The 25,792-nt window shown below is 50.9% G+C and overlaps 1 protein-coding gene across 3 annotated transcripts; it reads right to left on the reverse strand.

The window, feature by feature from the left end:
• Positions 1-1,433: 1,433 nt before the first annotated feature.
• LOC140720082 (uncharacterized) lies at positions 1,434-22,037 on the reverse strand. 3 transcript variants are annotated; one of them, XM_073034982.1, is made up of 7 exons: positions 21,469-22,037; positions 11,129-11,233; positions 7,920-8,354; positions 6,998-7,140; positions 6,421-6,485; positions 5,405-5,463; positions 1,434-2,076 (listed from the first exon to the last, which is right to left on the reverse strand). In XM_073034982.1, exons 1-7 carry the CDS (start codon positions 21,512-21,514, stop codon positions 2,063-2,065), a joined length of 867 nt encoding a protein of 288 aa, XP_072891083.1. In that variant the 5' UTR covers positions 21,515-22,037; the 3' UTR covers positions 1,434-2,062. The 3 variants fall into 3 exon arrangements, with proteins under 3 accessions (XP_072891083.1, XP_072891082.1, XP_072891081.1); XM_073034981.1 differs by having other exon boundaries at positions 5,354-5,463; XM_073034980.1 differs by lacking the exon at positions 1,434-2,076 and having other exon boundaries at positions 4,882-5,463; positions 21,469-22,035.
• Between the last annotated feature and the right edge of the window lie 3,755 nt (positions 22,038-25,792).

The raw sequence follows: 25,792 nt of genomic DNA on the forward strand, positions 1-25,792 counted from the left end.
TTCTCCTCTTTTCGCAACCCCATTCTCCCCACCACACATGGACAAACCCCAATCTCCATCTATCCTCTTCTTTCTCGCCATCCCTCCCTCATCTCGGTCTTCCCCAATCGCACTAACACTCTCTACCCCCTCTCCTCATCTTACTTCCTCGACATTTCTCCGCCCGCTATTTCAGCACTCCCTCTTCCAATCTCTTTATATTTGTCTCCCTTTCCCCCCTCTCTACCGCACTCTCTCCTTCTCCACTCCGTTCCCTCGAACACCTGCGTTTCTCTGATCTCGCTCTTTCTATCTCCTTTCCACCCACTCTCACCTAAATCCTGTCCCGTCTGGGTCTCGATACCCCAGCTCTGGGTGAAAGTCTATGCGCATACCGTCTGTCTGTGCCCCTCTTGAGTTTATGCAACTCCTTAAGGTTCCAACTACGCTGCAGCGAATAAAGACCCCTTCCTCTCTCCGTCTCTGTTACTCGAGTCCCGGCAATATTCCTGTATATCTCCCTGTACATTCTTTCCGGCTCAATGGCATTTTTCCCAGAGCAGGGTGACCAAAACTGTGCCGCCTCACCGACGTCCTGTACCACGGCATCGTGACCTCCCGACACCTGTACTCAGTGCCCTGACCAGTGAAGACCAGCGGGCCAAGTGTCCTGTCCACTCGCATCGTGACCTCCCGACACCTGTACTCAGTGCCCTGACCAGTGAAGACCAGCGGGCCAAGTGTCCTGTCCACTCGCATCGGGTGTTTTGCAACGGAATCGCTATTTGATTTATTATCTGAGAGTTACACACCTGGATTTGTTTTTGCAGCACCAGTAACGCACAAAGATGTAAAATTAATTTCAATTACAAATATTAATAAATACCGGAATAAATGTCGAGTTAGTTCTCGTGCGTTCAGAGATGCGATGGCGCAGTGGAAAAAGATGTTCCCATTGCATCTCTGTCTTTTGGATTTTCTCCCCGATTAGAAAATAGTCTGCACATTTATTTCTACAACTCATGTGCACGGCCATGCATGTTCCAACATTGTGTTTAATTTGTCAAAGTAAATTCTACTCATCTGTCCAAGTTCTTCTGCATCCTGCCTTTGTCCTGAACACTACCTGCCCCGCCAACAATCTACGTATCATGTGCATACTTGGCAAAGTTGCTTTCTTTCCATCATTTAAATAATTTATATACAGCATGTAAACACCGACCCTGCGGAACACCACCAGTCGCTGGCAGCCAAATGATCCCTTTATTCCTACTCTCTGCCTCCCACCAACCAGCCAAATCTCTGACCATGTTAGTAACTTTCCTCTAATACCATAGGCTCTTAACTTGGTAAACATCCTCATTATTGGCACTATGACGTATCCTGTAACGGTTTAAAAAGAACCAGCAGAAATGGACACACCTGGGATCTGAGACTTCCGTTATAAACTCCATTTAATAATAACTACGCGATAAAGTAATATAAAACAAGATAAGGTAAACAGGTTAGCAGAGTTTCTGCATATATAAGTGAGTAAATAAAGTTCCCAAGCCTCTCCCAGCTCAGATGATTAGATGATACAGCCTTACGGTGGTGTGGTAGCTTGTCAGTTCAGATCTGGAATTTGGTTTCGGTAGAGTTGGAGAGAGAGAGGGTTTTGTTTTGTCCTCCCAGTGCTGATGCCGACGATCATCCACGTTGTCCTCCTGCTCCCGAAACTTATTGTAAGTCACCAACTTGTGACCACAAAAAGAAAACCGTCTTCTGTGGTGGAGTTATCAACCCAGGCGAGAGTTAAACACACCGACAGCTCGCCACCGGTCACTCCTCTGTCCACACTGTGAGCACAACCCACCCTCGTCGTGGACACACAGAGCTCACCAGTGTCTTCCTTGTCTCTGGGGTGTCGTGTGTCTCTGGTGAGTCCGATTATAAATCCAACTGATCATGTATATATATCACAAGGCGGAACATGAGCTGTCCATCATATAGCTCCGCCTTTCAGTTTCCAAGGCAACTCACAGACTCTCTCTCTCTCTTTTTTTAAGGAGCAGTCCACTTTAGAACGATACTTCAGATCTCGTCACACCTCCCTCCCTTTTAGAAAAAAAGATGAAATAGCAATTTTTGTTGTCTTAGCTATCAAGTATACAGCTAACAGCAATACATGTGTAATTATGAAGTAATGCAGCAAAGCAATACAAATTCAAACTTAATATCTAGACAGTCTGCTACAATATTGTCAGTACCATTCACGTCTTATATTTCCATGTCAATAGACAATAAACAATGAATAGGTGCAGGAGTAGTCCATTCGGCCCTTCTAACCATCCCCGCCATTCACTGTGATCATGGCTGATCATATACAATCAGTACCCTGTTCCTGCCCTTTCCCCATATCCCTTGACCCTGCTATCTGTAAGAGCTCTATCTAACTCTCTCTTGAAAGAATCCAGAGACCTGGCCTCCATTGCCTTCTGGGGCAAAGCATTCCACATATATACCACACTCTGGGTGAAAAGGTTTTTCCGCATCTCTGTTCTAAATTGCCGACCCCTTATTCTTAAACTGTGGCCTATAGTTCTGAACTCACCCATCAGCGGAAACATGCATCCTGCCTCCGGCGTGTCCAATCCCTTAATAATCTTGTATGTCTCAATCCGATCCCCTCTCATACTTCTAAATTCCAGAGTATACAAGACCAGTCGCTCCAATCTTTCAACATACAACAGTTCCGCCAATCCGGGAATTAACCTTGTGAACCTACGCTGCACTCCCTCAATGGCAAGAATGTCCTTCCTCAAATTTGAAGACCAAAACTACAGACAATACTCCAGCTGGGGTCTCACCAGGGCCCTGTACAGCTGCAGAAGGATCTCTTTACTCCTATACTCAATTCCTCTTGGTATAAAGGCCAGCATGCCATTGGCTTTCTTCACTGCCTGCTGTACCTGCATGCTTGCTTTCATTGTCTGATGGACAAGGACACCTAGATCTCGTTGTACTTCCCCTTTTCCTAACTTGACTCCATTTAGATAGTAGCCTTCCTGTTCTTGCCACCAAAGTGGATAACTTCACATTTATCCACATTAAACTGTAACTGCCATACGGTCGCCCATTCACAAGCTCAACAAGCTTGTATAATACAACTCCACAAGCTCCAGATCCTGGGCCAGTGAACATCCCCCTGTAACTGGATGATGGACATCCTCATCGGGAAACCTCAGTCAGTGCAGATCGGCTGTGACGTCACCGATCTACAGGTCGGGTAGAGGAAGCAGAGAGGCTACAGAAGGGTTCAGAGGGATTGGGCGAATGGGGAAAGAAGCGGCGGGTGGATCACAGTGTCGGGATGTGTATGGCCATGCACTTTGGTAGAAGATATAAAGGCATAGACTGTTTAATAAATGGTGAGAGAATTCAAACACATGAGTTGCAAAGGGACTTGGTAGACATCGTGCAGGATTCCCTAAAGGATCATTTCCAGGTGGAGTCCCTGGCGAGGAAGCCAAATACAATGATCGCATTCTTGTCGAGAGGATTAGAATATGAAAACAAGGATGTAGCGTTGAGACTTTATAAAGCACTGGTGAGGCCTCACTTGGAAAACTATGAGCGGTACTGGGTCCCTTATCTATACCGGCCAGATGAGCTTGCATTGAGAAGGGTTGAGAGGAAGTTCACGGGAATCTTTCCGGGATCGAAACGCTTATCGGATCAGGAGCGTTTGATGGCTGGAACTCAGAAGAATGAGGGGGCGGCGGGAAGAGGGTTGTTGTTGAAATCGATCGAATGTTCAAAGGCTTCGACAAAGTAAATGTGGAGAGAAGGTTCCCCGTGGCGAGACCGGTGGACCCACATCGGAATGGAGATCCGTCCTTTTAGAACGGAGACTGGGAGGAATATATTCAGCCAGAGTTTGGTAAATATGTAGAACAGGTTAAACAGGCGGCTGTGGAGTCTGACTTTAGATATATTGAAGTCAGAGATTGACAGATTGTGATTACTCAGACCATGAAGGAATACGGTGAAAAGGCAGGAGATTGGGGCTGAGGGGGACCTGGATCAGACATGATGAAATGGCGCAGCAGACTCGATGGCCTAATTCTGCTCCTATATCTCATGGTCTGATTTTAGGTTCCTGTGTTGCCGGGTGTCAGCATCTCAGTGGATCTGTCCTGGTGGGACCAACACATTCATGCAAACACGGAGAACGTGTCATGTTCCCGACTGAACAGCGCCAGGCAACCAAGTGTCGGCACGTCCATTCCCCGGAGTGTGATGAGATGTCACTTCCCTTTTAAGACTCAGACTGACAATTATTGCCTGTCAACATTGCTTCATGGAAAGTCTGTCGTAGACGTCCCCGTGCTGAGCACTCAGTGCTCAACCGTAGGAGATCCACTTCGAGAACTATTCTTAGCGATATAAACTTCAGATGCATTTGCTGTCGTCCTGTTTATTTCGAGTCTGCGTTTCAGTGTATTCCAGACCATACTCTACATTTCCCATCACCACCATAGATCTCTCGTTACAGAAGGAATTACAACGTTAGCCGTTTGAGAAGGTTTGGTCTTTCATTGAAGACTAACAAATGATCGCTGGGAATTATTGCATCGCCGCCTGGTACGGCGGCTGCAATGCACAAGGTAGCCAGAGGCGGCAGCAGGATGTTGACTCAACCAGCTCCATCACGGGCACAACCCTCCCCAACATCGAGGACATCGTCAAGATGCGGTGCCTCGACAAGGCGGCATCCATCGCTGAGGCCGCTCGCCCAGGGAAAAACTCCCTGTTCATTTCTACCATTGGGGAAGAGGAACAAGAAACAAAAAATCTCAGAGATTGAGAAACACCTTCTTCCCCGCCGGCATCATTTTTTTGAATGTATGACACCGCGTCCACATTTTTGCAGTATTTATTCTCTTTTTGCATCTTACATTAATTTTGCATTCTTGCGACGTACTGATCATGCAAAGATACAAAGCCCAGGGCGGATAAGTCACAGATAATGAGTCAGGCGGTAAACATCCTATACAGTCCTTTGATACTGGGAGCGGGAGGCCTGAGAGTGAGGGGAAAGAACATGGGGATCAGATAAGGGGAGATGGCAGGGGAGGAGTTATGAGAGAGCGAGAGTTTGGAGGGACGAGGGTAAAGAGAGAGCGAGATGCTGAGTAAGAGTGCCATAGGTAGAGAGAGGAGATTAGTGTAGGGGCAAGAGGCGGAGCGGATGGGTTTGTCAGAGTCTGGGAGAGAGCTGGAATTGGGGTAAGATAATGATGCCACTTGATTTAACTCGGTTCCCCGGGATTTTGACAGAGATCCCGGATCTTTTCATGAATATCCGGGAACAAAGCTGCAGGCTTCTCACAAATGAAACGGTGCTGATCATTTTTGCAACTTCCAAGCCAACTGAATTTACATTCACTGCATTCGAACTTTCCAGCGTTCACCTTGTACACGACGGTCGAGGACGCTTCCCTGTCAAGGGGAGATAAACAATTTCAAAAGGGACAACACAACTCCAGCAGACAGCCCGGTGTCAGTCCCCTGAATACTCCCACTGTCTCAATCTCTCCTCACCGACCGGTGTCAATCCCCATAATACTCACTCTGACCCTCTCTCTCCACACATATCTGTTCCAGTTTCCAAAATACTGTCATTGACCCATTCTCCGCAGCGCAGTGTCAGTCCCCGAATAATCCCTTGCCCAACACTCTACTCACTGCGCTGTGTCTGTCCCCAAACTAATCACACTGCTCCACTCTCCCCTCAGCCCTGTCTCAATCCCCAAAATACTCACACTGATACACTCTCTCTCCCAAGGCCTCAAAGCACTCGTACATCCTGCTCTCCACCCACAGCCCCGTGCCAGTTGCCAATATGATCCCACTGTCCAAACTTCTGCCTGCAGACATGTGCCAATCACCAAAACACTCTCACTTTCCACAGCCCACAGATTAAACCAACTGTCCGCTCCCTACCAAGAGCCCGTCTCGGTCCCCAAACTAACCGCATTGACTAATCTCACCCCACAGAGATTAGACACCCCACCGTGTCAGTCTCAAATTAATCGCAGTACTCCACTCCCTGTCCCTCCCCAAATAGACCCACCGCAGCATTTGCTCTCCAAGGACCCATGTTAGTCCCCAAAATAGTCCCCCTTTCCACTTTACTCCCTCAGACTGCGTTCGTCTCCAAATTAATCGAACTGCCCAGTCTGTTCCTGCAGGGGATGCAAGGCCACAGAATAATCCTACCGCCTTACACTCTCCCCATTGACCTGGTTCTGTCCTGAAAATATCCCCAGTGATCCAGCACATATGCATCCCCCAAAAGCACCACGTACCCCACTTCCCCCACAAACTTGTGTCAGTTCTCGAAATAAATCCCATTGCCTAATCCCTCTCCGAAACCGACATGACCCCAACTCTCACCCGGCTTTGCATGTTCCGATCCAGTATGAACTGTCTTCTCCGCGTACAGCGTTGTTAACAAAATTCTGTGAAGTTAAATTGCCATCATTAATGATTGAAATCGAGCACAATTTAAGGACCATCATTTTATGTCTGACCTGGGGACTGTGTGATGGGACGGTGTGGAGGGAGAGTCACTCTGTCTGACCCCGGGGTGTGTGGTGGGACGGTGTGGAGGGAGATTCCCTCTCTGTCTGACCCCGGGAGTGTATGATAGGACGGTGTGGAGGGGGATTCACTCTGTGTCTGACCCCGGGAGTGTGTGATGGGACGGAGTAGAGGGAAGATTCAATCCGCCTCTGACCCCGGGAGTGTGTGATGGTACGGTGTGGAGGGAGATTCACTCTGTGTTTGACCCCGGGAGTACATGAAGGGACAGTGTGGAGGGAGATTCACTCGTTGTCTGACCTTGGGAGTGTGTGTTTGGACGGTGTGGAGGGAGACTCACTCTGTGTCTGTCACCGGGAGAATGTGATGGGACGGTGTGGAGGTAAATTCACTCTGATATGGATATTTCTTCTGTCAATCTGTCACATACCTCTTCCTCGTTTGAATTTATTTCAAGAAGCTTTGAAGCAGAGATAGAACAAAGTTGCTTCGCCCCCTCGTAAGAACTTTCAAAAGTGGAAATGAAATAACACAGGCCTTGATTTCTGATCCAGTCCTGGGAACACACTTTATCTGGAAATCAGGAACAAGGAACAGTATTGTCAATTACGTCCGCTGAGAGTCAGATACAGATAGAGGATAACTCCACACCGTCCCATCACAGAACCGTGGAGTCCAAAACGGAGTGAATCTCCCTCCATACCATCCCCTGACACACTGAAGTAGTCAGGCAGAGTGTAAAATCTGCTGCACACCGTCCTATCACACACACTGATGTCAGACACAGAGTGCAACACAGCCGTCACCGTCCCATCGCACACTCCCGTGGTTAGACAGAGTCAAACTGCCTCGTCACCGTTCCATCACGCCCTCCCGCTGTCACACAGAGTAATGCTCCCTGCACTCAGTCCATTCTTAGACTCCCGTGGTCACACAGAATGAAGCTCCCTCCACACATTTACATTATAGACTGTCGGGTCGGCCACAGACAGAATTTCTATCCACACTGTCAAGTCACACATACTCGTGGTCAGACAGAGAGCGCAGCTGCTAACAGAAACACCGGGTGTCAAACGCAGAGTGACAGTCCCTATGCAGCAATGCCAGACGCTGAGAGAAGCTGCCTCTGTAGCGCTGTATCATGCAATCCCGGGTACAGACACTAGGTGGCACTCTCTCCACCTGTCCATACACTCCCGGAGTGGGACATTGGGTGTCGTTCCACCCACACCGTCTCATCACACACACCGGGAGTCAGACTGTGAGTGTCTCTCCAATCGGACCTTCTCATTGCACATTCAGGAGATCGGCCACAGGGTATAGGAGCGGGAGAATGGCGGATGTTCTCTCACCTTTTCTGCTGGTCAGCAGCTGGCAGATTTGAGCCTTGGTTTCGTTGAGAGTTCTACACTTCAGTTCGAGGTGACTGAAGTTGTGACGGAGATCGGTTTGCGTTTGATGCTGATCGGAGAGATCGGTGCTCATGACCGAGAGGTTGCTTTCCAGGGCGAACAATTTGTTTTCAAGGATGGAGTGGTTTCTTTCGAGGATAAACAATGTATGTTCGAGGATGGAGCCGTTGTTGCTTGGGACGGAAATGTTCTTTAGACAGGTGCTCTGGGAGAGATCCAAGACGGAATTATCTGATGTCATGGATTCCAGGGTTGAGTTCGGCTCGTGGATTTGTACTGGACATTGGCACTGGGTCCTGTTCATCTCCTGATTTTGCTCCCAAAGTCTCAGGTACTTTTGATCGGAGGCGAGCAGAGACTGACGGATCTGTAACACTGAGAGAAATGGTGAGGTGTGTGTCTGTGTCACGGTGATTCACGAGTCGGTCAACAGTGAGGGGAGTGTGGGTATCACGTTGTGGGTTGTGTCCGTGTCGTGGAGAGGGGTGCGTCTTTGTCACGGAGAGGAGATTGCCAGTGTTACGGAAAGGCTGTTTCAGTGTTCCTGTGAGGGATGTGTCAGTGTCACGGTGAAAGATGACTTCTCGTCACTCTGAGATGAATTTCTGTTTGATGGTGAAGGGCGTGTCGGTGACATAGTGAAGTGCGTGTAATTGTCACGCTGCGAGGTGTGTTGGTGCCTGAAGCATTGTTGCAGCGACCGACTTTTAGATATCTGTATCAGCTGGATGAAGAATGACCCGCAACACCCAGGTTATTCCCTCCACTCTAACACTGGATCACTCACACAATGGCCGCTCCGGTTAAGTCTAACTCGTTGTTAGCCATCGCAAATTGCCCAAAAAATCGCTATGACAGAAGACTGCAAAAAGATCCCAAAAGGGCGGTCAGGTTTTAAACCTCTTGCTGGCTCTCTGGAAAACAAGCGACTGCTCGCGATGACTTAAGCCCGCCGAAAAGTGCCATAAGGCCCCATGCACATCTTAAATCTCTTGCTGGCTCAGCACAGATCAGCTGGCAAAGTATTTACTGACTCTCACTGTTTCATCCTGATGTTTTCACCTCCTTTGAGAAGACAACTATCATCAGAGAACTTCAGATTCCAGTTTAAGATCATTCTGGTGAATCTGATAGATTTCTGGCAAGGCGACAACCGCCTGGCACTCACCGCCAGTAAGACGAAAGAGCTTATTCTGGACTTCAGGAAGGTTAAGACGAAGGAACACATACCAAAATTCATAACGGGATCAGAACTGGATAGAGTGAGCAGCTTCAAGTTCCTGGGTGTCAAGATCTCTGAGGATCTATCTGGTCCCAACATATCATTGTTGTTATAAAGAAGGCAAGACAGCGGCTATAATTTATTAGGAGTTGAAGGGATTTGGCAAGTCAACAAATGCATTCCAAAACGTCTATAGTTGTACCGTGGAGAGCTTTCTGACAGACTGCATCACTCTGGCATGGAGGAGCTACTGTACAGGACCGAAAGTAGCAGCAGAATTTTCTGAGGCTTGTCAGCTTACAAGGTACCCAGGACAATATTAGTGAACGTTTTCCCTGGAAGGCAGAGACCATTATTAAGGACCTCCAGCAGCCAGGTATGCCCTCTTCTCACTCTTACCATCAGGAATGAGGAACAGGAGCCTGAATGCAAACACTCAGTGGATCAGGAACAGATCCTTCCCCTCCGCCGCCCGATTTCTAAATGGAACCTGAACACTTGGACACTACCTCACTTTTTAATATATCGAATTTCTGTTTTGCTCGATTTATCATCTATTCTATATACTAAAATGTATCTATCTATCTATCTATTTATAATTATTTATTTGTTTGTTTGTTTAAGTATTTATTTATTATTCTATGTTATCTATTAACTTGTAGCGGAAAACAAGGCATGTAGGCTGATAGAGAGGCTTGGCATTGTTGGCAAAATAAATGAAATCAAACCATTGGAGAGTATTGACAGAGGATCGTCAGGTGCAGAATCATTGTGGATCGAGTCACGGAACTGCAATGTTAAAAAGCCAAATATATCAAAGAGGAAATGAAATGTTTCTTCAGATATATAGAATGTAAAAGAGAGCCGAGAGTAGATATTGGATCACTGGAAAATGATAGTAATGGGCGACAGGGTGATGGTGAAGGAACGGAATAAATATTTTGCTTGAGTATTTACTGTGAAAGGCACCAGCAGTATGCCTGAGGTTGGACACAGTCTGAGGACAGAAGGGAGTAACGGAGCCATGTGTAGAGAAGGTGCTGGAGAAAGTGAGGGGTGTGAAGGTGGATAAGTCATTTTAAATAGATTGTCTACACCCAGGGTTCTGAAGTGTTGGAGACAGTCTGAGGGCAGAAGTGAGTAACGGTGCCATGTGTAGAGAAGGTGCTGGAGAAAGTGAGGGGTGTGAAGGTGGATAAGTCATTTTGAATAGATTGTCTACACCCAGGGTTCTGAAGGAGGCAGCTGAAGAAATCGTGGATCTTTGTTAATGCTTATTCAAGAAGAATTGGATTCTGCCCTGGTTCCGGAGACTCGGAAGTTGCTGGTGTCACTCCACCCTTCAACAACGGAGAGAGGCCGAGTTCTCTGAAGGTGAATATGCTGGTTGAGTCTGTGGTGAGGAAGGAAAATGAGACGCTGGCGTTGATTTCGAGCGGACCAGAGCACAAAAGCAAGGATCTCATATTGAGCCTTTATAAAGCCCTGGTGAGGCCTCAGGTGGAGTATAATGAGCTGCTGTGGGCCCCCTTATCTAAGAATGGACGTGTTGACATTGGAGATGATTCAAAGGCGAATCACCAAAATGAATTCAGGCTTGTCGAATGAAGAACATTTCATAGCTCTGGGCTTGGACTCACTGGAGGTCAGAAGGGTGAAGTGGGAATCTCATTGAAACCCATCGGTGACACGAGTGTTCAGTGTCCGTGACCGTGTCACTGTCAGGGTGCTATTGTTGTCACGTTGATTGGCGAGTCGGAGTCAGCATGAAGGGGGTGTTGGTGTGGGGCGTATCCGTGTCACGGTAATGAGCGTGTTGGTGTCAAAAGTGAGGGTTGTGTCGGCGTCACTGTGAGATTTTACGTGGTCACCTGAATCCACTCCGTTTCATTACCGTCTGACTCCACACGCACCCTGTTTGACTCACCATGGATCGAGAGCCCGGCAACTATCGCGACGAGGACGGACGTAACGAGGCAGAGTAGGCAGATCTTACGGCACGGTCTATGTCTCGGCTCCTGTTCATGCGCAGCTGTGGAGAGACCATTCAGCGTGTGCGTGAATTCAGCCGTGTCCCCCAGTGGGAATGACTTCCACCCGCCACCCGCGCTCTCTCCTTCCACCACGATCACCCTCTCCCGCCTCTCTCAATCTCATCCACTTTCCAGCCGTCGTCTTTGACAGTCCCAAATCCTGTACTCGGCAAAGACTGTCTGATATTTGATTGATTTTTCCCAGTTGTAAATTGTTCAGAGATTGGTAAATATTCGAGTAAAAATTTGATGATAACTGTATTTTGAATACTGAGCTTTTGACTTTGAGTTGGCCTGCCCACCCGAGCCAGAGGAAGTGGCGCATGGGACTTATTCTCGCTCGTGGTCTGAGATTAATCGTGTTCCGCACTGACCTGCCCGGGACCTCTGGTATTGTTGATGTATCGGACAGACAAAGATGAAAATGGAGCTGGGTGGGTCGTAATCTTGCGAATCGCCAAAAAAAGTGTGATTTTTGTGGACTGTGTCGAAGATCGCCCACGGATTCAGTGGGATATCGATCAGATGTAAATGTGGTTAGGGAAAAAGGGAGATAGAGATTAACCCGTGTAGGTGTGAGGTTTTGAGCTTTGCCAAGTCAAATGTAAAGGGGCAGGACAGAGGTGACGGCAGGAATCTTAAATGTCGACCTACAAAGGGACCTTGGGTTGACAGTGCAGGTTAGTGAGTGTTAAAGAGTTGACTTCTGACGGGCATTTGACAACGTCCCTCTCATGGGAGATTCATTCACAAGTTTGCGATGCATGGGATCCACGGTGAATTAGCCATTCGGAATCCTAATCCACAGAACTCAGAGTGTTGAGGCCGCTGGTTGGACGTCAGTGACAAATGGAAAAACCCGGATGAAAACCGGGATAATAATCTCGGTTCTGTGTGTTCAGGACATTACGCCTGGTAGATTTGGAAAATGGTTTATTATTGTCACAGAGAGAAGACAGAGCAAGCAGTTCAACACATAACAGGCCACAGTGTTTTCCCGAGTACATTCCCTCTGGTATTCGTCATTTCAACTTTAGGTGGAAAAAAGATTCTGTCAGTCTACTCTGTCTGTGCCTCTGATAATCTTATAAACCTCTGTCCTATCTTCCCTTAACTTCCGCCGCTCCAGGAAAAACAACCCAAGGGTCCGACCGACCTCTCGTTGTAACACACGTCATCGAATCCGGGCGGCGTCATGTTGACCCTCTCTGGAGGCTCTCCAAAGCCTCGACATCCTTCCGATAATGTGGTGACCGGAACTCTCCACAATGCGCTTGATACAGCCCAATGTGAGCATTATAATGTTGCAGCATAACCTCCTGCCTTGCTGACATAACGCCACGACTAATAAAGGCAACCATGGCATTCAACATCTCAAACATCCTACCAAACTGTGTAGCTAGGAGCAATGACACTGGGCCCCAAGATCCCACTGCTCTGGGCGTTGGCTTTAATAGTGAGACTTATCTTCGCATTTGGCATACCAAAGAAAAAAAAAGTACTTCTTTACTGAGTTAATCTTCATCTGCACTTTCTCCAACCAATATCTGTAAGTGATCCATATCCCAGTGAATATCCCACTTTGGGCTCCTTATTTAAGAAAGGATGTGCTGACATTGGAGAGGGTTCAGAGAAGATTCACTAGAATGATTCCGGGAATGAAAGGGTTAACATGTGAGGAACGTGTGACCGCTCTTGGACTGTACTCCTTGGAGTTTAGAAGAATGAGCGGGGACCTCATAGAAACATATCGAATGCTGAAAGGCATGGACAGAGTGGATGTGGCAAAGTTGTTTCCCATGGTGGGGGAGTCTAGTACGAGAGGACACAACTTGAGGATTGTAGGGCGCCCATTCAGAAGAAGGATTGCGAATTTTTTGGCCAGAGGGTGGTGAATCTCTTGAATTTGTTACCACGGGCGGCAGTGGAGGCCAAATCATTGGGTGTATTTAAAGCAGAGATTGATAAGTATCTGAGTAATCAGGGTATCAAAGGTTATGGTGAGAAGGCGGGGGAATGGGATTAAAGGGGAGATTAGATCAGCTCATGATGAAATGGTGGAGCAGACTCGATGGGCCGAATGGCCGACTTCTGCTCCTTTGTCTTATTGTCTTCTGGAAAATTTTCCACAACACCACCTACCTTTGGCCCATCTGCAAATCTACTATCCCACTGATCTACATTGTCAACATATTATTTATATACATCACCGACAGGAGAGGTCCTAGTTACATCCATAGATACAGGTCACTTTACTGGAGAACAAGGCAAATCAATCACAGAGTGCAGAATAAAGTGTCACGCGTACGGAGGAAAAGAGGTGCAGGCGGACAATGAGGTGCACCGGCCGCGACGAGGGAGATTGTGAGGTCAAGAGCCCATTCTATCTTGCTAGGGGACGGTTCAGCAGTCTGATATCAGCCGGGCAGAAACAGCCCAGATGGTAAACTACTCTGGAGGATGATGTGATATCCATGGAGATCTGTGGGATTCATGTGGTTATCGAGGACCGAGGGGTAGGGATGGTGGATGTAATGCGCATAGATTTAAACGACTGCACAGATGGATTGACTTACAGACATTACATGTCGCTGGTCGTTTCCCAGAGTAGAAGCCCATCTTAATGGTATTTACCAGGGAATCTCGGATGGGTCGGGTGATCATTGTCAACTCTATTTACCATTTGTAGCAGATTATACAAGGTGCTGTTGGTAAGCTTCAGACGGCACTAACTTTGGTGGCTTGGTAAACAGTGAATATAGTTATCTCTACAGCGGGATCTCGACTGGCTGGGGAGTTGTGAACGGGACCCTGGGGAATGTTGTGGAACAGAGGGACCCAGGGGTACAGGGACACGGTTCCCTGAAAGTGGAGTCACAGGTAGACAGGGACCATGGGGAGTGTTGTGGAACAGAGGTACCCAGGGGTGCAAGGATACGGTTCCCTCGGAGTGGAGACATGGGTAGACAGGGACCATGGGGAGTGTTGTAGAACAGAGGGACCCAGGGGTACAGGGACAGGGTTCCCTGAAAGTGGAGCTACAGGTTGACAGCGACCCTGCGAAGTGTTGTAGAACAGAGGGACCCAGGGGTACAGGGACATGGTTTCCTGGTGAAGTCACAGGTAGATGGGGCGCTGAAGATGGCAAAGAAGAGAGGGGAACGAGTGGTAGAGGGTGAAGGAAAGGGGACAGAGAGGAGGAGACAGATGGAGTGTAGAGTGACGGAGGGTGAGAGACAGGAAGAAAGGAGGGAGAGGACGGGGGGGAGTGTTGAAAAACGGGAGAGGGGAGAAAGGGGAAAACAGGGAGAGAGGGGGTGTGGGTGATAAAGGAATGAAGGGGAGATGGAGTGGAAGAGAGAAGAGAGATGGGATGACAGAGGGGGAAATCGGTGAGGGAAAGGAAGAGAGGGGGAAGAGAATGGAGAGAGTAAGAAAGGAAGGAAGAAGAAGAGGAGAGGGGAACAGATAAAGGGCGAGTGGGGAGGCAGGAAGTAGAAGTGGAGAGAGGGAATAGTGGGATTAGAAGCGAGAGAGAGTGGATATTAAAATGTTATCGAAATCTCCCCCTCATCACCGCCTCTCCCATTCCCGTCGCAGAAAAACATTCCTTCAATGGTTCTTCTAAATCACTTGTCATCACCCAGCGATCACTCCTCACTGCCCCTTCCCCCGCACCGTCCCTCCAACGACATTCACACCACGACCCCCTTCCCACGGCATTTTCTTCTCCCACGCCACCCTATCCTTACATCTTTGTTAACCCTGCCTCCACAGAGTCACTGCCACGGCGATCCCTACACCCCGTCCTTCCAAACGCACAGCATCCACACAAACGCCGCCACACATTCACTGTGCTCCCTCTTCAATCCCGCCCTCACGAGTTCCCTCTCAATCAGGGAATCACTCGGGTCAGCTCCACGCCACCTAAACACAGCCAAAGGAACAAAGATGAAACTGACGTCCATCTGCCCGGAAATTAGGTCCAACGTATAACACACCAGGTTCAGCTCGGCACAGTGCACTGAGGGTCGGAAACAGAGTGAATATACCTCCACCCCGTCCCATCACATAATCCCGGGGTCCGACACAGAGTGAATCTCCCTCCACATCGTCTCATCACACACTCCCGGGGTCAGAAACAGAGTGAATCTCCCTCCACAGCGTCCCATCACACAATCTCGGGGTCAGACACAGAGTGAATCTCCCTCCACACCGTCCCATCACACACACCCAGGGTCAGACACAGAAGGAATCTTCCTCCACACCGTCCCATCACACACTCCGGGGTCAGACACAGAGTGAATCTCCCTCCAGACCGTCCTATCACACACTCCCGGGTCAGACACAGCGTGAATCTACCTCCACACCATCCCATCACAAACTCCCGGGGTCAGACACAGCGTGAATCACCTCCGCACCGTCCCATCACACACTCCCAGGGTCAGACACAGAGTGAATCTCCGTCCACATCGTCCCATCACACAATCCCGGGGTCAGACTCAGAGTGAATCTCCGTCCACATCGTCCCATCACACAATCCCGGGGTCAGACTCAGAGTGAATCTCCCTCCACACCGTCCCATCACACACACCCGGGGTCAGACAGAGTTAATCTCCCTCCACACCGTCACATCACACACTCCCGGGGTAAGACACAGCGTGAAGCACCTCCACACCGTCCCATCACACACTCCCGGGGTCAGACACGGAGTGAATCTCCCTCCACACCGTTCCAGCAAACATTCCCAGGGTCAGACACAGAGTGATTCTCCCACCACACTGTCCCATCTCACGCTCCCGGGGTCCGACACAGTGAATGTCCCTCCACACCGTCCCATCATACACTCCCGGGGTCAGACACAGAAGGAATCTCCCTCCACACCATCCCATCACAAACGCCCAGGGTCAGACACCGAGTAAAGCTCCCTCCACACCGTCCCATCACATACTCCTGAGGTCAGACAAGGAGTGAATCTCCCTCCACACCGTCCTACTACACACTTTCGGGGTCCGACACAGAGTGAATCTCTGTCCGCACCTACCCATCACACACTCCCGGGGTCCGACACAGTGAATGTCCCTCCACACCGTCCCATCTCACAATCCCGGGGTCCGACACCGTGATTCTCCCTCCACACCGTCCCATCACACACTCCCGGGGTCAGACACAGAGTGAATCTTCCTCCACACCGTCCCATCTCACACTCCCTCGGTCCGATACAGTGAATTTCGTCAACACAGTCCCATCTCACAGTCCCGTGGTCCGGTACAGTGAATCTCCCTCCACACCGTCCCATCACACACTCTCGGGGTCCGACACAGTGATTCTCCCTCCACACCGTCTCATCAGAGACTTTCGGGGTCCGGCACAGAGTGAATCTCCCTCCACACCGTATCATCACACACTCCCGGGGTCAGACACAGAGTGAATCTCACTCCACACCGTCCCATCTCACACTCCGGGGGTCCGACACAGTGAATCTCCCTCCACACCGTCCCTTCACACACCCTCTGTGTCAGACACAGTGTGAATCTCCCTCCACACCGTCCCATCAAACACTTTCGGGGTCCGACGCAGAGTGAATCTCCCTCCGCACCGACCCATCACACACTCCCGGGGTCCGACACAGTGATTCTCCCTCCACACCGTCCCATCTTACACTCCCGGGGTCCGACACAGTGATTCTCCCTCCACACCGTCCCATCACACACTCCCGGGGTCAGACACAGAGTGAATCTTCCTCCAGACCGTTCCAGCAAACACTCCCGGTGTCAGACACAAAGTGAATCTCCCTCCACACCGTCCCATCTCACACTCCCTCGGTCCGATACAGTGAATTTCGTCAACACCGTCCCATCTCACAGTCCCGTGGTCCGGTACAGTGAATCTCCCTCCACACCGTCCCATCACACACTCTCGGGGTCCGACACAGTGATTCTCCCTCCACACCGTCTCATCAGAGACTTTCGGGGTCCGGCACAGAGTGAATCTCCCTCCACACCGTATCATCACACACTCCCGGGGTCAGACGCAGAGTGAATCTCACTCCACACCGTCCCATCTCACACTCCGGGGGTCCGACACAGTGAATCTCCCTCCACACCGTCCCTTCACACACCCTCTGTGTCAGACACAGTGTGAATCTCCCTCCACACCGTCCCATCAAACACTTTCGGGGTCCGACGCAGAGTGAATCTCCCTCCGCACCGACCCATCACACACTCCCGGGGTCCGACACAGTGATTCTCCCTCCACACCGTCCCATCTTACACTCCCGGGGTCCGACACAGTGATTCTCCCTCCACACCGTCCCATCACACACTCCCGGGGTCAGACACAGAGTGAATCTTCCTCCAGACCGTTCCAGCAAACACTCCCGGTGTCAGACACAAAGTGAATCTCCCTCCACACCGTCCCATCTCACACTCCCTCGGTCCGATACAGTGAATTTCGTCAACACCGTCCCATCTCACAGTCCCGTGGTCCGGTACAGTGAATCTCCCTCCACACCGTCCCATCACACACTCTCGGGGTCCGACACAGTGATTCTCCCTCCACACCGTCTCATCAGAGACTTTCGGGGTCCGGCACAGAGTGAATCTCCCTCCACACCGTATCATCACACACTCCCGGGGTCAGACACAGAGTGAATCTCACTCCACACCGTCCCATCTCACACTCCGGGGGTCCGACACAGTGAATCTCCCTCCACACCGTCCCTTCACACACCCTCTGTGTCAGACACAGTGTGAATCTCCCTCCACACCGTCCCATCAAACACTTTCGGGGTCCGACGCAGAGTGAATCTCCCTCCGCACCGACCCATCACACACTCCCGGGGTCCGACACAGTGATTCTCCGTCCACACCGTCCCATCTTACACTCCCGGGGTCCGACACAGTGATTCTCCCTCCACACCGTCCCATCACACACTCCCGGGGTCAGACACAGAGTGAATCTTCCTCCACACCGTTCCAGCAAACACTCCCGGTGTCAGACATTTAAAATTATGAGGGGTTAGAGTTGACGTGTTTAGGCTTTTTCCATTGAGTGTAGCGGAGATTCAAACAAGAGGACATGAGTTGAGAGTTAGGGGGCAAACGTTTTGGGGTAACACGAGGGGGAATTTCTTTACTCAGAGAGCGGTAGCTGTGTGGAACGAGCTTCCAGTAGAAGTGGTAGATGAAGGTTCTATATTGTTTTTAAAAACTCAATAGGTATATGGACAGGAAAGGAATGGAGGGTTATGGGCTGAGTGCAGGTCGGTGGGACTAGGTGAGAGTAAGCGTTCGGCACGGACTGGAAGGACCGAGATGGCCTGTTTCCATGCTGTAATTGTTATAGGGTTAACCTCAAACTCCATGACACACAAGCCTTCACAGAACACATCAGCTCGGTGGATGAAAACATCAACTTTACACCGGACGCGTCGAGAACAATGGACTGCCTTTTTTAGACTGTGGAGTCCTTATCAAAGGAAATGGAGATCTGGATATTGAAGTTTACAGGAAACCAACACGGACAGATCACCATCTACGGTTTGACTCTGATCACCCATTAGAACATAATTGTGGGTTATCAGAACACGACATCACCGCGCCGAGTGTAAGCCCACCAATATCACAGCTAAAGACAGGGAGCGCAGGTATTTCAGATAAAACTTCAAGGCGAGCGGCCACCCGGACTGGCCCTTCGTCAAGACAGCAACAACAAAAATGAACAGCAGTGACGTCAGCCCAGCAGACAGCCGTAAGGAGCAAAGCAAACGGAAAAACAGAGTCTTGCCATCCGAAGCTGGAGCTTCAGAGAGACTCAAAAGGGTTTTCAACAACCACCCCTCCTTCTCCACTCCCTCTCCCTCCATCCCACACCCTTCCCTTTCTCGCCGTCCCTATATAACTTTTTCAACCCTCTACCTCTCCCTATATCTCTATGACCTCTCTCTCAAACTCCTGCTATGACATGCTGACTATCCTGTTATCTCCCTCTCCAGCTCGTTCCGTTTCTCTACTCTCTCTATCACTCTGCCTTTCCATCTCACTGCACTCCTCACTGAGCCGTCTCTGAATATCTCCCCACTTCCTTTCTCCCCTATCCTTTCAGCCCTCTTTTCTCTCTTCCCTCTCTCTCCCATTCCCACAGAATTGTCACCTGACGGCTCGAACTCACCTCCCGAGGTCAGACACAGAGTGAATCTCCCTCCACACCGTCCCATCACACACTCCCGGGGTCAGACACAAAGTGAATCTCTCTCCGCACCGTCCCATCAAACACTCCCGGGGTCAGACACAGAGTGAATAACCCTCCGCACCGTCCGATCAAACAATCCCGGAGTCGGAAACAGAGTGAATCTCCCTCCACACCGTCCCATCAAACACTCCCGGGGTCAGACAAAATGTGAATCTCCCTCCACACCGTCCCATCACACACTCCCGGGGTCAGACACAGAGTGAATATCCCTCCACACCGTCCCATCAAACACTCCCGGGGTCAGACACAGAGTGAATATCCCTCCACACCGTCCCATCAAACACTCCCGGGGTCAGACACAGAGTGAATCTCCCTCCGCACCGTCCCATCAAACACTCCCGGGGTCAGACACAGCTGCAAGCACCTCCACACGGTCCCATCACACACTCCCAGGATCAGAGACAGAGTAACGCTCCCTCCAGACCGTCCCATTACATACTCCCGGCGTCAGACACTGAGTGAATCTCTGTCCACACCTTCCCATCACACACTCCTGGGGTCAGACACAGAGTGAATCTCCCTCCACACCGTCCCATCAAACTTCCCGGTGTCAGACACAGAGTGAATCTTCCTACACACCGTCACATCACACACTCCCGAGGTCAGATACAGAGTGAATCTCCCTCCATAGCGTCCCATCACACCATCCCGGAGTCAGTCACAGAGTGAATCTCCCTCCACAACGTCCCATCACACACTCCCCGGGGTCAGACACAGAGTGAATCTTCCTCCATACCGTCCCATCACACACTCCTGGGGTCAGACAAAGAGTGAATCTTCCTCCACACCGTCCCATCACACACACCCGTGGTCAGACACTGAAGGAAGCTCCCTCCACACCATCGCATGCACACTCGCAGGGTCAGTCACAGAGTGAATCTCCCTCCACACCGTCCCATCACACACAACTAGGGTTAGACACAGTGTAAAGCTCCCTCCACGCCGTCCCATCACACACTCCCGGGGACAGACACAGAGTGAATCTCCCTCCACACCGCCCCATCACACACTCCCGGGGTCCGACACCGTGAATCTCCCTCCACACCGTCCCATTTCACACTCCCGGGGTCAGACTCTGAGTGAATCTCCCTCCACACTGTCCCATCCCACACTCCCGGGGTCCGACACAGTGAATCTCCCTCCACACCGTCCCATCACACACTCCCGGGGTCAGACACAGAGTGAATCTCCCTCCACACCGTCCCATCACACACACCCGTGGTCAAACACAGAAGGAATCTCCCTCCACACCATCCCATCGCAAGCTCCCGCGGTCAGACACAGCGTCAATTACCTCCACACCGTCCCATTACATACTCCCGGGGTCAGACAAGGAGTGAAAATCCCTACACACCGTTACAGCAAACATTCCCAGGGTCAGACACAGAGTGAATCTCCCTCCACCGCGTCCCATCACACAATCCCGGGGTCAGACACGGAGTGAGTCTCCCTCCACACCGTCCCATCACACACACCCGGGGTCAGACACAGAGTGAATCACCCTCCACACCGTCCCATCACACACTCTCGGGGTCCGATACAGAGTGTATCTCCCTCCGCCCCGACCCATCACACACTCCCGGGGTCAGACACAGAGAGAATCTCCCTCCACACCGTCTCATCACAGACTTTCGGGGTCCGACACTGAGTGAATCTCCCTCCATACCGTCTCATCACACACTCCCGGGGTCAGAAACAGAGAGAATCTCCCTCCACACCGTTTCATCACAGACTTTCGGGGTCCGACACAGAGTGAGTCTCCCTCCACACCGTCTGATCACACACTCCCGGTGTCCAACACAGAGTGAATCTCCCTCCACACCGTCCCATCACACACTCCCGGGGTCAGACACAGAGTAAAGCTCCCTCCACAGGGTTCCAGCAAACACTTTAAGGGTCAGATACAGACAGAGAGTCTGAAACGCAGCCGTTATCAGACACGTAATGGAGCTCTCTCCCTTCATCTTTCTGCCCCTCTCACCTCTGGAAGGAGACCGCGATTCCATCTTGGCGAACTTTGCATTCATGGAAGCATCGCTCAGTCCTCCTGTCGAGGACCCTCTGCGTGTCTGAGCTCAGCAAGGGGAAGTAACCGTTGTCAGAGGAAGCCCGTGTTGATAAAGGGATCAGAACGACACAAACAAATACCGGATGAGCAGCTGATAAAGAGACCAGGGGGAGGAGAGAGTTTGAGGATTTTGGGGAGGGTGATCGAGTGAGTCGAGGGTGGCGGGGCAATGAATAGTGAGAGTGGGGAGATAGGGGGGAGGGAGAGAGATAGGTGTTGCCGGAGAGAGCGAAGTGGCTAACAGGGGGCAGTCTGGTTAGAGAGGGTGAGAGAAGGAGGAGTGTGAGGCGTGACCTGGGAAAGTAAGAGATGGAGACGGCAAACGTGAGGACAGGGAGACTTGGAGAGGGACTGAGAGACAGAGGGAGTAAAGAGAGGGCGAGCAAACAGGGGAAAGAGAGAGTAAGAGATGGAATGTGAGGGACGGAGAGGAGAAGGGGGACGAGAGGGAGAGCGGGAAGGGTGAAGATGGGCTCATGGAAGGGAGGAGTGAAGGAGAGTGTATGACGATAGAGGGAGAGAGTTCTCGAATGAGCGGGAGAGGGAACAATTTGAGCGAGGGGATTGGGGAGGGAGGGGCGTAGAGAGAGAGGACAGGCGCAAGGAGGTGGAATTGGAGGGAATCTCGGTGGTATTTGTGTCACTAATGCACAGAATCCATGGTCCTTGAGATTTACATCGCCCCGGCGGTTCCTGGTTTGATCGTCGGACGCTTCCACTGCTCCGGCTCATCCCCTCTGTCCATGAGAAACCGCGGCCCCGGGACAAACACCCAAACCCCACAGAGGTGAGTGAGGAACCCCCACCCTCCCCCCTTCTCTTGCCGTCTCTGACTGTGTGTCTCTGTCTCTCCGTGAAGACTCACAAAACCAGGACAAGTACATCTCGGCACACGGAAAAGTGAGGGCCAGAGTGGAGTCCTCACCTCCTCCTTCCCCAATTCCCAATTCCCCTTCCGGCTCCTCTGCATCTCCCTCTCCCGCTCCCCTCGCTTTACCTCCCCTCTCCGTTTCTATCCTCACTCTCTCCTCCGTGTCTCTGTCTCCCGCCTCCCTACCCGCTACGCCGTGTTTATCTCTCTCTATCTCACCCTCTCTGTCTATTCTCCCCCCTCACCGTAACAGCTCTATCTCCCCCTTCTCTGTCTCTATAACTCTCTGCATTCTGCCCACAACGTAATATCACTGTAACATCTCTATCACCCATCCTCCCCCCACTCCCCACACTATCTCTGACCCAGCTATCTTTATCAGGCAGTAGCAAGCCAAGGGAACTGGAACATTCCCCGGTCATTGGTTCAGGAATGGGGATGGAACCTGGCTCAAGCTCCTACGCTGACTTGGATTTGTTACCTGGGTTTCAGCACCTAAGTTACAGGGAAAGGTTGAACAAATTAGGTCTTTATTATTTGGAGCGAAAAAGGTTGAGGGGAGACTTGATAGAGGTATTTAAAATTATGAGGGGTTAGAGTTGACGTGTTTAGGCTTTTTCCATTGAGTGTAGCGGAGATTCAAACAAGAGGACATGAGTTGAGAGTTAGGGGGCAAACGTTTTGGGGTAACACGAGGGGGAATTTCTTTACTCAGAGAGCGGTAGCTGTGTGGAACGAGCTTCCAGTAGAAGTAGTAGATGAAGGTTCTATATTGTTTTTAAAAACTCAATAGGTATATGGACAGGAAAGGAATGGAGGGTTATGGGCTGAGTGCAGGTCGGTGGGACTAGGTGAGAGTAAGCGTTCGGCACGGACTGGAAGGACCGAGATGGCCTGTTTCCATGCTGTAATTGTTATAGGGTTAACCTCAAACTCCATGACACACAAGCCTTCACAGAACACATCAGCTCGGTGGATGAAAACATCAACTTTACACCGGACGCGTCGAGAACAATGGACTGCCTTTTTTAGACTGTGGAGTCCTTATCAAAGGAAATGGAGATCTGGATATTGAAGTTTACAGGAAACCAACACGGACAGATCACCATCTACGGTTTGACTCTGATCACCCATTAGAACATAATTGTGGGTTATCAGAACACGACATCACCGCGCCGAGTGTAAGCCCACCAATATCACAGCTAAAGACAGGGAGCGCAGGTATTTCAGATAAAACTTCAAGGCGAGCGGCCACCCGGACTGGCCCTTCGTCAAGACAGCAACAACAAAAATGAACAGCAGTGACGTCAGCCCAGCAGACAGCCGTAAGGAGCAAAGCAAACGGAAAAACAGAGTCTTGCCATCCGAAGCTGGAGCTTCAGAGAGACTCAAAAGGGTTTTCAACAACCACCCCTCCTTCTCCACTCCCTCTCCCTCCATCCCACACCCTTCCCTTTCTCGCCGTCCCTATATAACTTTTTCAACCCTCTACCTCTCCCTATATCTCTATGACCTCTCTCTCAAACTCCTGCTATGACATGCTGACTATCCTGTTATCTCCCTCTCCAGCTCGTTCCGTTTCTCTACTCTCTCTATCACTCTGCCTTTCCATCTCACTGCACTCCTCACTGAGCCGTCTCTGAATATCTCCCCACTTCCTTTCTCCCCTATCCTTTCAGCCCTCTTTTCTCTCTTCCCTCTCTCTCCCATTCCCACAGAATTGTCACCTGACGGCTCGAACTCACCTCCCGAGGTCAGACACAGAGTGAATCTCCCTCCACACCGTCCCATCACACACTCCCGGGGTCAGACACAAAGTGAATCTCTCTCCGCACCGTCCCATCAAACACTCCCGGGGTCAGACACAGAGTGAATAACCCTCCGCACCGTCCGATCAAACAATCCCGGAGTCGGAAACAGAGTGAATCTCCCTCCACACCGTCCCATCAAACACTCCCGGGGTCAGACAAAATGTGAATCTCCCTCCACACCGTCCCATCACACACTCCCGGGGTCAGACACAGAGTGAATATCCCTCCACACCGTCCCATCAAACACTCCCGGGGTCAGACACAGAGTGAATATCCCTCCACACCGTCCCATCAAACACTCCCGGGGTCAGACACAGCGGCAAGCACCTCCACACGGTCCCATCACACACTCCCAGGATCAGAGACAGAGTAACGCTCCCTCCAGACCGTCCCATTACATACTCCCGGCGTCAGACACTGAGTGAATCTCTGTCCACACCTTCCCATCACACAATCCTGGGGTCAGACACAGAGTGAATCTCCCTCCACACCGTCCCATCAAACTTCCCGGTGTCAGACACAGAGTGAATCTTCCTACACACCGTCACATCACACACTCCCGAGGTCAGATACAGAGTGAATCTCCCTCCATAGCGTCCCATCACACAATCCCGGAGTCAGTCACAGAGTGAATCTCCCTCCACAACGTCCCATCACACACTCCCCGGGGTCAGACACAGAGTGAATCTTCCTCCACACCGTCCCATCACACACACCCGTGGTCAGACACTGAAGGAAGCTCCCTCCACACCATCGCATGCACACTCCCAGGGTCAGTCGCAGAGTGAATCTCCCTCCACACCGTCCCATCACACACAACTATGGTCAGACACAGTGTAAAGCTCCCTCCACGCCGTCCCATCACACACTCCCGGGGACAGACACAGAGTGAATCTCCCTCCACACCGCCCCATCACACACTCCCGGGGTCCGACACCGTGAATCTCCCTCCACACCGTCCCATTTCACACTCCCGGGGTCCGACACAGTGAATCTCCCTCCACACCGTCCCATCACACACTCCCGGGGTCAGACACAGAGTGAATCTCCCTCCACACCGTCCCATCACACACACCCGTGGTCAAACACAGAAGGAATCTCCCTCCACACCATCCCATCGCAAGCTCCCGCGGTCAGACACAGCGTCAATTACCTCCACACCGTCCCATTACATACTCCCGGGGTCAGACATGGAGTGAAAATCCCTACACACCGTTACAGCAAACATTCCCAGGGTCAGACACAGAGTGAATCTCCCTCCACCGCGTCCCATCACACAATCCCGGGGTCAGACACGGAGTGAGTCTCCCTCCACACCGTCCCATCACACACACCCGGGGTCAGACACAGAGTGAATCACCCTCCACACCGTCCCATCACACACTCTCGGGGTCCGATACAGAGTGTATCTCCCTCCGCCCCGACCCATCACACACTCCCGGGGTCAGACACAGAGAGAATCTCCCTCCACACCGTCTCATCACAGACTTTCCGGGTCCGACACTGAGTGAATCTCCCTCCATACCGTCTCATCACACACTCCCGGGGTCAGAAA

Source organism: Hemitrygon akajei, unplaced genomic scaffold (genome assembly GCF_048418815.1).
Source record: "Hemitrygon akajei unplaced genomic scaffold, sHemAka1.3 Scf000036, whole genome shotgun sequence".
In the NCBI taxonomy this organism is placed as follows: domain Eukaryota; kingdom Metazoa; phylum Chordata; class Chondrichthyes; order Myliobatiformes; family Dasyatidae; genus Hemitrygon; species Hemitrygon akajei.

Excerpts from the sequence above, each read along its gene's own strand:
- LOC140720082 (XM_073034980.1), bottom strand. The coding sequence starts at position 21,514 with ATGAATGCAAAGTTCGCCAAGATGGAATCGCGGTCTCCTTCCAGAG. Across the intron at positions 8,355-11,128 it reads TGCCGGGCTCTCGATCCATG|TGTTACAGATCCGTCAGTCT; the intron begins GTGAGTCAAACA and ends CATTTCTCTCAG. Across the intron at positions 7,141-7,919 it reads GCTGCTGACCAGCAGAAAAG|ATAAAGTGTGTTCCCAGGAC; the intron begins GTGAGAGAACAT and ends CCTGATTTCCAG.